The 13,453-nt window shown below is 40.1% G+C and overlaps 1 protein-coding gene across 2 annotated transcripts in view; it reads left to right on the top strand.

Annotated features, from left to right (window-relative positions):
• The window catches only part of LMO4 (LIM domain only 4), a 16,629-nt gene extending 12,540 nt beyond the window's left edge, over positions 1-4,089 (top strand). For both annotated transcript variants that reach the window (XM_046009350.1, XM_046009359.1), the window contains exon 5: positions 3,283-4,089. In XM_046009350.1, coding sequence (XP_045865306.1) covers positions 3,283-3,291 — 9 coding nt within the window. In that variant the 3' untranslated portion in view covers positions 3,292-4,089. The remainder of the gene's footprint in view (positions 1-3,282) is intronic.
• The last annotated feature ends 9,364 nt before the right edge of the window (positions 4,090-13,453 follow it).

Here is a 13,453-nt window from a genome sequence, read left to right as displayed (position 1 = left end):
AATGCCGTGTGGGGGGAAAATGACTAATATTTGAAAACTTTTAACCATTTAAAATTATACTGCCACATTTTAATGCTGATTTTTATCATTTTCCCTTACTCAGATTTATGCCGTGAGTTTAAATGTATTTTCCATTCCTTTATTAAGTAAATGTCAATTCTATCAAAATAGGCACACTTTTCTTTGTTTAATTTACTAACATAGGAAGCTACCTAGCATACCATCTTAAGAACAGAAGTCTAATTTTTTATTGCAAATTAACCAGTCACCATCAGTGAGGCATTTCAAGCTTCGTTAAGGAATGCCAGTACATATAAATACTCAAGACTTTTATGGTAAGATTTGAATTGTAACAAAGTGAATCTATAGGGCAGAGTTGAGAACAGTGGATAGGTAACATAAATACTTTGAGATAACCATTCCCATTTAGAGGCAAAGCCATTTGCAGTTATATTTGGGAGCAAAAAAACCCAAAACAAAAAGGCAAGAAAAGATGCTAGGAATAAAATGGTTCATCTCTTCCCCATCCCTTCCCATGGAAAAGCTTAGTTTTTTGCAAATTAGATTTTCAGGTTTGTTGCTGGTTTTATACCATTTCTTTCCCTGACTTGACAAAGTATAAGAAATGATTGTCGCAGCTCACCACCGTGCAGCATGAGGATTCAGGGATGTGGAGACAAGATGGAAAGCGTAGCCAACTGTGCAATACTGCACACAGGCACCAGCCACGGTTGTTTGGGACTAAGCGCAAAGGGCATATACCGAATGGGTGCTGGGTCTCCCAGTACTACTGTCTCCTTGGGTACAAGATGACGTAGTGAAGAGGTTTCAGGGAGGAAAAGCTGCAGAAATATCTGGTTTGCATGCTTTGTAAGATTGCATGTGTTGTGCCTTTCGGATGGTCTACTGTTCTGCACACCTTTTTCAGGGTGGGAGAGGATGTTCCATTTGGAGCACAGAAAGTAGTAGGCAATCAGAAGAGTCAACCGGTATATCCTTCCGTAGTGTTGGAAGCCAAAAATAGACAGGTGGCCTTCAAAAATTAATAGCTCTTAAAAGGCAGAGGGAAGTATAACTTAAGGATATGTTCTTGCCAGACATTGGTAAGAAGCTGTGTTTTGGGGGTGATGTTAATTAAGAACGTTTCCCTGTTGGCATAAATGTCTCACATATTTGCCCTCGGTGCTCCGCTCACCACGAGCACAGTCAATTGACAAGGTGGTTTTTGTCAATAAAGATTTTGGGCAAGCCGAACATGGTCCCGAGAGATATTAATGAGAGGGTAAGGGGGAAGGAAGAGGTAATGAAAACACACTTCCTGGTGGAACGTAAACTGCTTTTTTGGACCTCGAGAATGCTTTACAATTATTTTCCCAAAACCCTGCGGTGTTTCTTTTCTGAAGGAGATGAGATGGGGAGAAATGACAAACCGCCCCACTTTATTATTTTCTTCGCTCTCCTTGGTCTCCATGTTTTTGGTAGGGAAAATTGGACATCGATTTTGGCCCTTTCCCTTCTGTTCACCGAACCAGTTACATTTTTAGTGTGTGATGGATAAATAAATATCGCCAGGCGTCCTCTGGCTTTAAAGTAATGAGGTGATTGTTTGTACACCCCTTCTCTAAAGGCAGCTAATTGTATAGAAAGTATAGGTCCCCATCATGGGGTCCCTTTAAACTTTCATTCTCCTGAAATTTGTTGCCAGTGTCTGGGATGTGTGGTTTAGCTATTGTTCCGCATCATTGGCTTTGGTATATTCTGAGAAAAAATAATTTTTGGGTTTATAAGTCCTGGAGTGTCTCAGATCACTGGTGTTCAAGGATCTACAAAATTTTACAGCCTGTGTCATTTAAAGGAGGCTGGACCATCCTCAGGGGAATATTGCCTTCTAGAGAGTTACGTAAATACAATGAGGAATCATGGCTAATTTCTTTTCCCCCTCGTCTTTGCCTGCTCTGGAATTCTTTTTTCCACTCAAGAGTGGCTGTTCATCTAGAATTCTCGGCACTTTTCAGTAAAATATGAGCTCACATCTCTTTGGTTGGAGGAGATGTTAGCAAGTGTTCTAGTTTACATATCACTCCACCATTCCCCCGTAGTTACATAATTGGTGTTGTGTGTGTCCATCGTAGAGGACATTTGATGCTCATTTATTAAATATGCTCGCTGGCTGCTGCCGCATCTTTGTTCTGGACAGACAAATTACCTTTCTCACACTGAGCTTCCACTCTGGGGAATTAAGCCTCCACCACTTTAATTAGCTTGGAAGTGGGGGGTTGCAGTTCCTAATAGACTTCAGGCTTTTAGTAAGTTGGGGAAAGGGTGAACTGAGAACTTCCTGGGAAGCTCAAAATGTCATTTAAAAACCCATAAAAACCTAATATATATTATTTCATTTTGGTAATTGCAAACAGATTGTATTTGACGACTGCGGGTTATCATTTCTAACTTAGACATGAAAGTTAGACTTCCCTTGAACTCTGTTTTTTAATTGAGCACAAGTCATTAACATATTATGTATGTTTGATTCATATATTTACAATATTTATGTAATATTAAGTGATACAAAATACTAAGTGAAAGTAGTATCGGAGTATTTGTATGTATGTGGGTGTGTATGTGTATATATGTGTGTGTATATATGTGTGTGTGTGTATGTGTATATACACGCACACACGAATTCAGACACATAGGTTGAGAAGGACCTGGGTGAATAGACGTCATATAGGGAGATCAGAATGATCACTGCCAGTATTTGTTTAGCTTTTGTTACATGCCAGGCACTGTTGAAAGTGCTCTATGTGTATTATGTAATCCTTATAACAGCCTTATTATCCCCCACTTTAGAGATGAGGAAACTGAGACACAGAGTAACTTTGCCAGAGGTCACACAGTTGAGCATAGTAAGCCAAAACGTCCTTGCAGGGCGCTCGGCTCTGAATGTGCATTGAAGGTACCCCTGCTAGGCAAGATGTAATTCATTGTCTTCAGAAAAAAACTTTAAGAGAGTTAAAGCAGTTCGTCGTAGAACTTTCCACCAGAAACTTTCCGAAAGTCCATTTACTTTCTCATTTTCTCTGCTAGTAAAACCGCAGAAAATGTTATGCTTTAGTTCTTCGCTGCCGGAGTAAGTAGCGTAGAAAGCCTCCATCAAGTCACAGTTGGAAAGTAATCTAATAAAAGAAGATTAGTGAACGTAGGAGGAGACAAAAGCAGTCATGTTTGAGTTTAATATCTCAAATTTAGCATTTTAGCTAAGATGCCCGTTTTTATTTCTTGCAGGTCTGCTAAAAGGTCAGAGTAATGCAGAATGCGTGCCTTCATCTCAGATTTCGTTCATCACAGGTGGATCTCATGCGTCTTCAGTAGACAAGTCACCTTTGTAGCTAGCCACCAGTGCCAGCTCTGTGCATTGCACCTTCTTTAGTCTTGATTGCCCTTCCCGCATTTATTGGTGTATTAAAATGACTGAATATGAACATTAAGGACTCCATGAACCTGGGCTAATGGGAGACTGTAGAGAAAATGAAAAAAGATCCACCGGAGGACATCTTTGGGGGGGGGGAGGGAGCTGGGGAGGAGGGAAATGACTAATGAAGCTAATTAAAAGAAGCATTCAAATCTGCTTTCTACCCTCATTAACAATTAGCAGGGCACTGGCCAGAGTTTGTACCCTGTGTTTTACCTTAACAACATTCTATTTGCTCTTTGTATATTTAAGTGTTGTAAGGAAATGTGTTTCAATCAAAACTGAACATGAGATAAAAGGAAAGAGATGTGGCTTTTGTGATATTCTATCACAAACACTTTTATTGTATCTCTGTAAAATACAATGTATGTATGCATGTAAGTGTTTTTCGTCCTGATGTTGCTACTTCCATGGCAAAGGGAAAAAAAAAAAAAAAAGAACGAAAAAAAAAAGAAAAAAAATTGGAAAAAAAAAATCAGGCTCATAGCAGCTACTGTGTAGAAATTTCCCCCTACTTCTAATTTGCTGAATGAAGAAAAAAATCTTTTATTTGTGATATTTTCAGAGACATTTGCTCTAGTATGGTGTATTTAAATAATAAAAACTTAAAAGAAAAAATACTCAATGGAGTTCGGATTTAAACACTGCTTTTTCTCCTCTGTATCAGAAAAAAATTCAGTAGTTTTTTTGTTTGATACCAACTTCACTTTAAATCTTAGGGGTCGAGGGAGGTGATGTGTATATTTATTTAGCTCTGGGCCAATAAGGTTTTCGTCGAATTACTTAACCATGCCGTTTTTGGCACGGCTACAAAGCAATGTTTCTAACGGAGTCCTTTTTATAAGTTCAGAACATTCTGGTAACTTAAGCTCTTCATTACACTTCTGTATCACAGTGAATCTTTTGTGTTTATATATAAATACTTGTTCGATTCTTCATCTATCACGTTGATTCTTTCTTCCTCAATAGGAAAGCCTTGGGTATGGATGAAAAGCATGCTCAAAACTGTGGCATAACCGTCCTGTTCTCTCTTCACCAAGTTTCTGGCTTTCAAAGGAAGTAGCATTTTGAAACCATACCTGTACATACTGGGAAGTGTTTTTAGTCGTTAGGGACCCAGAGCTCTTCAGATATCGACAGACGTCTTCCGTAGGTGAAGCAGCCATTTCCTGGTGAGCTGCTGGACTCCTGTGGTGGGCTGTGTGATTTCTTGATTTTGTTTTGCTCTTCTACTCCTCTGCAGGCTCTGCCTTTCCATATGTGTGGGGTAGGATTTGGCTTTCACTTAGTAGTCATCTTGAGAGATTTCAGTGGCTAGTTCTGGGCTGCAGTGTATCCCCAACAGTGCATGCGTTGTGTGCAGTGGTCTCCTGTGGAAAGCACGTGTAGGTCAAGGACTCGGGGGTGTGGGGGGACAGGGCCAGTGTTAGAAGAAGGAGAAAACCAAAGAAACTGCACTGTTAGGCTCGGGATCAACTCTGAACTACAACTTCAATCACAGGTTCCGAAAACCAGGTGTGTGTGTATAACACCACTTGAAATACCCTTTCTAAAAATGGCATTTGTTTTATTTTCTCTTGTTGCAGAAAAGCTCCCACTGTAGACCTCTCAGAACAGGTTATATAGAGAGGTCTAGCTCTGTTCATCTCAACCAGCAGTCAGCTTCCGTTTGGGATCTGCTCTCAGAGACTCCAGTCTGGGAGGAGAAAATCAGTTGCTCAAAACTATGAACCTCCTGTAGGAGAATTGTAAGGTAGAGAGTTAAAGGGAAGAGTTCTTCAGAGCTTTATGAAAAGAAAATGCAAGGGGGGAAAAAATGAACAAAATCTCAGATGTAACAGTATCTGAGTTAAATCCTTGGGGAATTTCTAGGACTGAGTTCTGGTTCTTACATTTTTTTTTTCCCTTTAAGATACGTTAAAGGAATGTGGACTCTTCAGGACAGAAAGGGGGAGATGTGTTAATAAGAATGCAAGCATCCTCTTTATTCTTTTTGGCATAAGCACTCATGTCCCCTATAGTGCAGAAATTCAAAGGGGCTAGTTAATAACTTTTAGTAAGTAATACAGTGTGGCATTTGGTGATGTGGAGGGTTCAGGTCATTAAAGACTTTAAATGAGCTATTATATGGCTGACTCCACAAGCACTGCTGCATATTTAATAACGAGCTTCTAAAAGCATTTCTTAAGTTGCAGACCTATAAGATTACAAATGTCACTCATGTTAGTGTAATCCACATGCAAGTGATGAAGCCTTCTCTTTGATGTGCTAAATTGGAGAAGGACTAATGGAGCTATGAATATACAATAGAACATATTTAAGTAGTAGTCTTGCTTTAGGTAAAACACTTTCTTGAAACCAGAGGCATTTCAGACAATAAAACCCAGCTCTAATGGGGATGCTCTGTGTGGATAGAGAGCTCCTAAAAAACACTCAGGTTTATTCTGATGTGAGCGGTGATTGTATTCCTCCCCCAACCCTAACCTTGCTTTGGAAAAAAAAAAAAAAAAACCTCCAGCAGCTTGTTCACCTTTCATCCATTGCATTTGTGAAGTTAGTGAGATGTACACCATTCTTTTGAAAGGACTTATTTAATATTAACCACGTCATAGTGCAAGATGGCCTCCAATCCCTACAAGCAAGTGCAATTAAATAAAAGCAAATGTTACTGAGCCCTGCTGAACTGATTAAAAAAAAAATTGTTTATGATAACATAGAAATGTCTCAGTCATGCAAACTGTCACTCTTGCTAATGAAACAATTTTGTAAAGAGATTGTCCTCTGAAAAGGTTTAATGTTTTTTTGTTTTTTGTTTTTTTACCTGTCTACTTAGATTTACACATCCTGAAAGGCAGGAGAGCCCGGAAGAAGCTTTTCCAAACCAAATCGTTTGCCACAAGAAACTATTTCCAGCTCTTCACGATTTATTAGGAAATAGTTTAACACGGACTGTAGTGTCTTATAAAATGAAAAATGAGAAAATGGTCATACCAAAAGGAAGCCTGTGAAATTGTCATCCTCTTACCATTAACTGTATTTAAATTCTTTCTTTTGCTCTTATTAACACTGATATTTGAAACAACTAATCATCTAAAATGAAGCTCTTAAATGGCTTTAAATGTCAATATAGCAAGATTCTAATGTGTACTACTATTTATATAAAATATTTCTTAGGGCCAATAAATTCTACCACAGTGAGTCCAAGAGCTATAGATCAAGGCACCAGTGAAGAGTTTCCCTGTGGCCTGAATAATTGCATTTAAATTGAGAAGAGGTTGTCCAGAGACCCCTTCACTGGGGCGTTCAAGGCCAGGTGCTCCTGCACCCAAGACTCCCTTTGGGAGGGCGCGGGAGACACTGTTTACGAGTCGACGTTACTCTGTCACTTTGTTACTAAGACTCACCTATTGTCAGTCCAGCCAAGTCAACAGAAATGCTTATTGCAGTTAAATAGCAATTTGTTTCCGTGAAACTGCAATTAAAGTATTACTGAGCAGCCATTTTAGATTGGCACTGCTCTGAATGCATGTTAAACAGACAGCAGCTCCCACTTGAAGAGCCCGAGTCCCAACTAGCACCAAAGGGGAACACATTCGCCCGCGTGGGGTGTCTAGTTAAGAGGCATTTGCAGCCCCCTGCTCCCATTGTGAACACGCTGAGAGCAACGACAAGTCAGGGCCGATTTTTGGAAGGTGAACTTGCAACTTAACCTCAAGTGAATACCATTTTCAGTTGTACCAGAAGTGCTTTATGCTGGTAGATATGCGCTGGTGTCCTAGAGGGAATGTTTTCGAGTTCAGATTGATTCTGTGGAGAATGGACTGCCACTTGGAGGCCTCCGGCCAATCATGGACTGCAGGTCCTGACATGTTCCAGCTGTGTAAACAGGGCCGTTCTAGCTCCTAAATCACAACTAATAAAGCAGAGGATGAAAATCAATTGATTCTGTTATAAGTTCTTTGAATGGCACTAGGAAGTTGTTTCATGACTCTGTTAGAACGGACAAGCCTGGGTTTAGCCACCCAAAATACCTCTTTTTCTTTTTTTTTTTTTTAAAGATTTTATTTATTTGACAGATGGAGATCACAAGTATGCAGAGAGGCAGGCAGAGGGCGGGGGGGGGGAAGCAGGCTGAGCAGAGAGCCCTATGTGGGGCTCGATCCCAGGACCCTGGGACCATGACCTGAGCTGAAGGCAGAGGCTTTAACCCACTGAGCCACCCAGACGCCCCCCCAAAATACCTCTTTTAATCCTCTCTCTTGTCTCAGAAGCAGGGCAAGACGGCCCTTCCCGGTGCTAACAGCCCCACCACCACATCCAAACCTGCCAGGGGAAGGAGAGCATCAGAACTGAACTCCTCCCGCTGATGTGAAGTTCAGGATTTGCTGAGCGAGAGAGGTGAAGTGCAAAGGTTTTACTAAAAATGCAAAACATTGATGTAAGATCCTGAGAGAGGGAAGGATTTTCGAGGTGGCGTTTTAAAATGCAATTAGCACTGAATTCCAACCAGCTTGGAAACAATCATTAGCTCACGAGAACAGGAGGCATCTCACCTTCCTTCGGCCTAGAAAGTTCTCCCCTATCTCGAATCCAGAGGTTTTACATCCTCAACTTTTTCAAAAATAATTGTCTTGTGCAGTGCGTTTATTTGTAGGCTTTCGCCTGTGTTGTTTGAGCTGCAATTTTTTTCTTTTTAAAGTAAGAGGAAAATAAACAGTTTCTTCCTAAATTAATTTTTCATTTGCAGTGAATTGAATGCTTTTAGGAACTGAAAAGAGAAGATCAGGAGACAAACTGAATTTACAAATTATGAAAGCTGGAAAGGAAATTGCTTGGGCTGCAATTGTATACCTTTTTCTTTATTTAAATAAGGTTAGGTAGAGATGGGTGTGTCTTAAATACCACAGATCCCTCTAAGGCCTCCAATTCAGTTTCTGTCATCAATCATGGGCCTTCTGCCTTCTATAAACCCTAACATCTTTAACTAGAATGTGTAATATAATAACTTTATCTTGGAGTTGTGGAGTGCTTTGTAAATGTATATGTTCACATTTATAGTGAACAAGTTCTTAACACGTGTTATCTCGGTCCTCACAATAACCCTCTTGATTGTATTGCCTCGGTTTTACAGGTGAGGTCACGAAGGGTCAGGGAGGTGACTGTCTCAGCAGTCCCAGGACGAGAGGGAGGCAACAAATGGTGCTCTCCTTGAGTGCAGAATTTAAGGGAGTGCCAAGGAATCAGTAATCAAGATAATGTGGGGTTGTTGTTTTTTTTTAAAGATTTTATTTATCTATTTGACAGAGAGAGATCACAAGTAGGCAGAGAGGCAGGCAGAGGGGGAGGGGAAGCACGCTCCCTGCTGAGCAGGGAGCCCTATGATGCTGCTGGATCCCAGGATCCTGAGACCATGACCTGAGCCCAAGACAGAGGCTTAACCCACTGAGCCACTCAGGTGCCCCTCAAGATAATGTTTTAATGTAATATTTCAAAATACAAAATGAATGCACATCTACGGTGAACAAAACGTCACGATTTTAAGTAAAGACAGGATCTGTGTTACTTCTCTTGACTTTTGCCTCGGGCTCCACCATGGCGGGACATTTCTATTAAGGCCCAAAGTGCCAGAGCTACTATTTAAACCTGGCATTTGGGGCGATTTGGGAGAATTACTTTATAAATTGTTAGGCTGCAGCAATGACATACTTTATTCTATGAGCCGTACTCGGTTTTTTCCTCCCCTTAAAAAACTAAAGTATTGCATTTTATCTTTATCCAACCTGGAATGCTGACTCTTTTAGCTTGCCTGTATATCTTAGCCTTGCTCTAAAAGAAATTATGTGTTCAGTTTTGACAAATCACAACTACTTCATGATGAGTAATTAAGTCTCGTTGGTAACAACTCTTCCTGCGCGTTGTTACGGAGGAAAAGGAACAAGACTCTGATAATCATGTTAGTCCAGAGAGGAAAATGGGTCACTGTATCCTGCTGTATCCCATACAAAGTAGTAAATGGCATATTTCAAATGTCTGAATTGAACTACGTCTTCAGTCTGCAGTTAATTGTGGCAAATAACAGGTCAACGAATTCAGTTATATAAAAGTAACATACTTCTATAAGTATAAAAGAGGTAATACACACACACAGTTTTTGTGGAAAAGTTTTACGTATTCCAGCATGATGTGAGAAGCAGGTACATCGTGAAAGAACTAATATTCATATTTGTTTTAAGATGGGAGCGCACTGAAGTATTCGGAACAGATTATACCTTTAATTACATCCAAATATGATTCTGAGCTGAGTTTTAAAATTTTGTTGGCTGTACTTTCCATTTTCCTATTAATTGCTAGAATCCAAAAAGATCTCAAAATTTGTAAATAAATTCCTATAACACACCATTAAATCCAAGCTGCCTTTCTTACAAAGAGGAAAAAAAAGAGCTAAGGAAAAAAAAACTTTATTCAATTTAATAAAAGAAAAATTTCTACTCAGAATAATAAAGTTATTTTGATGTTGATAGAATGGTTAAGCAAAAAAACAGACTTTTGGTTTTTGGCTCAGGTTCCTGAGTGGTGGGTTTTGGTGCCAAAGTACCAGTGCTTAAAACCCACAATGTCTGTGTGTTATTTCATGGAGCAGCTCGGCCCAGTGAGTCTGCAGGCTAATTTTTAGTCTTTTATTCTGCTATGGGCAAAATGAGACTTAAGTTAGCCAATATATGTTTTCTTATATTAGACTATATAATTTAGTCTGAAGACTAAATTACCCTTCTCCTTGGATATGGATGAACATACATACATCGTCTTTAGGTGTAAGGACCTGAAAAATATGCATAGACCAAAACTACAGAATATTGATTGTAAAGAACAAGATACTATGTATTTGTTATGCGTACATTATGAGCCGAGCTCATAAGATCAGTAAATTTCATCTGGTACCATCACTGGGGCATAGGCAGGATTGACACCAACGAGTGAGGCTACAAGACCCATGCTCTCCACCACGGATGTACACTACTCTCTCTAGCATGACTGAAAACCACTGTACGTTCCAGCTTTTCTGCAAGTGCCGTCCGCACCGAGAGACACATAATCAGTACAAGCAGTAGCCTGCGTAGTGTGTCTTAGCTAGTTTTTTGTTGCTATTGTTTTCTTTCGTTGTTGGCAGGAGGTGGGCTCAGACGTTTATAGAATTTATAGTAGATAGGATATTTTCTCTTAAGCTTCTAGACTATGGAGAAATTTCTGTCTTGAGGAAAAGGGAGTAGGGAGAATGGAAGGAACACTTGTTTACAAAAGTCGCTCTTCAAGGAAGGATAGAGGGGCTGGAGTCTCACCGCAGATTGGGAAGAAGGCTGGACGGGCTCCCCAGACACCCTCGCCATCCTCGACACGCACCCCATTTATGTGGTTTGGTCTTATTTGCGACTATCAACGAGACTCTCTTCCCCACTCAAGATGATGCTGTTACCGTGCATGGTGGAACTCGGGCTGTGTTTTTCTGTACTGCAAGCCTGTGCACGGCTGTGACATCAGGACGTTTCAGACATTAGCAGCATTGGCAGTTTTTAAGTTGATGCGATATAGCATTTGGTGACACTTCACAGGTGTGTCAGGGAGAGGTGAGCTGAAATGAAAATTGCAGTAGGAAAAAAGCAGACTCCGATGTTCTTGGTGAAGTTCGGGGGGGACCACCGTGGCAAGAAGCATCGCCTCTGGTTTGTTAAAGCTAGAGTCGCTGGCAGTCTAATCCTTCCCTTCTCTGAAAGTGAAGGAGGAGCAGTGGAGCCCTGAAGTGATGGAGGGGGCAGGTTTGAGTTTTCTGATTTGTTACTGAGTGAATCAGGCAGATAAACAGGCTTGCTTTTCAAAGGACAGGCAATCCTAAATGGATTTCCTACACTGAGGCTTTTAGCCGGGTCTTTCTTCCTGGGGATGGGTGTAATTCACCAACCCCATCAGTTACCTCATGCTGTAAGCAATTGTTATTTATCCTCTTTAACTAGTAAAACGTGTTCTAAAAAATTTTTTTTTAAAAAGGGGGACAAAGATTCTGGCTGGCTTTGGTGCTCTTGAAAGCCAGACAGTTTTTGCTCTAAGCCAGGCAAAGGTGTAACTGTAATATTTTTCGCTCTAAGTTGTGTTTTATTTATTTTTTTTTAGCCGAGGATTTGATTTCCAACAGGCCCACCAAAGAATTCTGCCTCTGGAATCCCCTTATTTTGCATGCAGATGGCATGTTAATGAACTCATTACTGTGCATTTTATCCAGCTCTGGACAGATTTGTGACATTATTTTTCAAAACAAAACAGGGTTAGGCAGTTGGTTTGTTGGGTTTGATGAGAATTGGGTGACTAAGTTAAAAAATATTTCCCCAAACACTACCAACCTGCTCAGGGTTGCTGCTAAACATTCTATAAAAACTATCCCTATTCCCTCCAACTCCCCCCCAAAAAGGTTATTTGATTTTTTCACATTCCTAGAGATTTCTAGAACTGCATGCCTTCCCGAAGGTGTGTGGTCCAATTCCATTCTAAAACTAGGTGATTCTGGGCTTTCTTTTTGATTCCTTGGGTGTCTGTGGGCATCTCGTTTATCTGTTTTAGCTTAGGATCCTGCACCAACTAAAGGACATGCTGTACTCACTGTTGTTTTAAGGCCAATGCTATGAAAATTAATGATGGGACATTCACCCTGTATCCTGTGCTTTGTGATTTTTAGGATGAAGGTTCTCAGCCCTCCCCATACTCCCCTTTTATTTTACCCCTTTTATTTTGGAGCAGATAATAAAGAACATATTGCACTTGTGAAATAAGCACCAGACGGGGACTCGGGAAGCTTGAAGTTTAATCCTAGTCCTGAGGGAAAGTCAAAGGGAACCTATCAACACATTTGTCTTCCCAATCAAATATTAGCCATGGTCCAATCATTTACTCTTACTACCTCATTTTGCCCATCTGTTAAACAGGAGTTTACTAATCACAGCTTTATTTGCCAATGGACTAGATGAATCATTTGAAGGTAAAAGGGCTTTATATTCTGAGGATAGCACTCTTTAGGATTGTAAACACTGAAACAATGGAAAATATAGTCACTTCTCTGATTTAAGGGCTAATTATAAGGCCTTTAACTTACTTTGAAAATTATTACAGCCAATTCTTGCCTGTCCTCTCTAATGAAAGTGGAATAATAATGTAGATTAATTCAAACCAATGGATCACACTCAATTTATTTTTGGTTTAGAATATAATATGTAACCCTTTTATTTAAAAATAAAAAGTATTTTCTGAGCAGTTTTAGGTTCACAGAAAAATGGAGAGGAAGGTACAGAGATGTCTCCCATAACCCCGGCCCTATACATGCAGCTCTCCCCCACTGCGAACATCCCCCATCAGAGTGATACATTTGTTACAACTAATGAGCCAACATTGACACATCATAATCACCCAGAGCCCATAGTTTACAGAAAGGTTCACTTTTGGTGTTGTTCGGTCTGTGGGTTTGGACAAATGGATCACTACATGCATTCATCATTATGGTATCATACAGAGTATTTTTACCACCCTAAAAGTCCTCTGTGCTCTGCCTATTCATCCCTCCCTTACCCCACAATCCCTGGCAACCACTGGTCTTTTTAGTCTCTCCACAGTTTTGCCTTTTCCAGAATGTCAGATAGTTGAAATCATACAGCCTGTAGCCCTTTCATATTGGTTCTTTCACTTAGTAATATACATTTAAAATTCCTCTATGTGTTTTTAATGGCTTGAGAGCTCATTTCCTTTTGACACTGAATAATATTCCGTTGTGATGGACCACACTTTATTTATCCACTCACCTACCGAAGGACATCTTGGTTGCTTCCAGGTTTCGGCAATCATGAATAAAGCCGCTATGACTAACTGTGTGCAGGTTTTTCTGTGGATATAAGTTTTCAGTTATGTAATTTTTGGAAGCAAGGTAATATTGCTTTTGTTAGGCAAACA

The sequence above is a fragment of the Meles meles genome, chromosome 1 (assembly GCF_922984935.1).
Source record: "Meles meles chromosome 1, mMelMel3.1 paternal haplotype, whole genome shotgun sequence".
NCBI lineage: Eukaryota > Metazoa > Chordata > Mammalia > Carnivora > Mustelidae > Meles > Meles meles.
This window is presented reverse-complemented; position numbering and strand designations above follow the sequence as displayed.